This window comes from Haplochromis burtoni, unplaced genomic scaffold (assembly GCF_018398535.1).
Source record: "Haplochromis burtoni strain Fernald_Lab_line unplaced genomic scaffold, NCSU_Asbu1 Contig_1791, whole genome shotgun sequence".
NCBI classification, from domain to species: domain Eukaryota; kingdom Metazoa; phylum Chordata; class Actinopteri; order Cichliformes; family Cichlidae; genus Haplochromis; species Haplochromis burtoni.
In genome coordinates, this window is record NW_024584152.1 from 21,362 (window position 1) to 22,601 (window position 1,240).

General features: G+C 38.8%; 1 protein-coding gene across 1 annotated transcript in view; it reads right to left on the minus strand.

The window, feature by feature from the left end:
• Nucleotides 1-1,136, minus strand: part of LOC102299799 (nectin-2) — a gene marked incomplete in the record, with an annotated part of 22,483 nt that extends 21,347 nt beyond the window's left edge. The window contains 1 exon segment of the mRNA XM_042217297.1: nucleotides 799-1,136. Within this exon segment, the coding sequence (XP_042073231.1) occupies nucleotides 799-940 (142 nt within the window).
• Between the last annotated feature and the right edge of the window lie 104 nt (nucleotides 1,137-1,240).

Sequence of the window (1,240 nt, forward strand, 5' to 3'; positions counted from 1 at the left end):
TAGGTATTAAGTAATCTGAATACAGGCAGTCAAAAATCATGGCTATATTACTAAAATAAGTCAATAGCTGGATTATACTTTGCTCCAGCTATTGACTTAGTAAACACACCCTTACTATTGCTTAAGTTTTCACAGCAGATTGAAAAAGAAGAATCTTAAAATTCTCAATTATGCAACTCCAGGAGACTAGATGATTGCCTTCTTTGTGTGTGACTTTGCTGACAGACAAACTACTGAAAGGTAAATGAAAACATTTTGCTAGTTTCCCACGTCCTTGTGTACTCAAGGTAAAACCAACAGGCCCTGGCTGTGTACTGAGCTGATAATGTAACAATGACATAATTTTGTAACATCACCCACCAGCATGAAGATCGTTCGAGTTATATCTAAATTCTGTTCCTACCCAGTGAATTGCTATAATCTTATCTCATGTGAAAAATCCTCTCACAAAAAACAAAACAAAACTCAACCCTACTTTTTTGTTTTATTTTATAAACTGTGGGTGAAGTGGGGGGGATCACGCATAAGTGGGAATTTATTAGTTTATATGAACTGTCCTGAAAAAGAAATAGAACTGTACATATTTAAACTGTAGAGCTATGATCTGTACACACTCTTAATCCACCAGATATCCCATCATTTTGATGTTTCTACATCACCACCACCAGGACCCGCATTGGTAATGAGCAGTTACTTTTTTCATTTTCACGTTTCCCTGCCCGTCCGTTGTGACACATGCAAGTTTATCTCATTTCAGCCCAAGCCGATCCAAGCATGTACAAAAAACTTTCAACATACCGTCAGCAGCTTCTCTGGTCAGCAGGAACGCAGATATTATCACCAAACGACAGGGTATCATGGAAAACATGGAGTGGCACTGACTTGTCATAGTAATTGTCCGTGAAAACATAAACAAAACATGTAACTCTGTCCGCTTCATTTGGTCTTCTTTCTTGTGATTTGCTCATTGCTGCTGCTGCTGCGGCTATCCACGCCCATTGTTTCAAACAGGAAGCAAAGGTTACTTTCAAAGTCAAATGTAGGAATGCGGAGGGGGGGGATACTTAGTCAAATTTGACAAACATCATATGATTTTACATTCTTTTCGTTGTTTTCGGAAGGTGCCGCTTGTTTTGCTATGATCACACAGAAATGAAAGACACGGGATAAGCATGAGTCTAAGCCAGCTGACCTAGTCTGTAATCTGTAGTGGAATACATTTTAAAGTAACCTTCCCAAC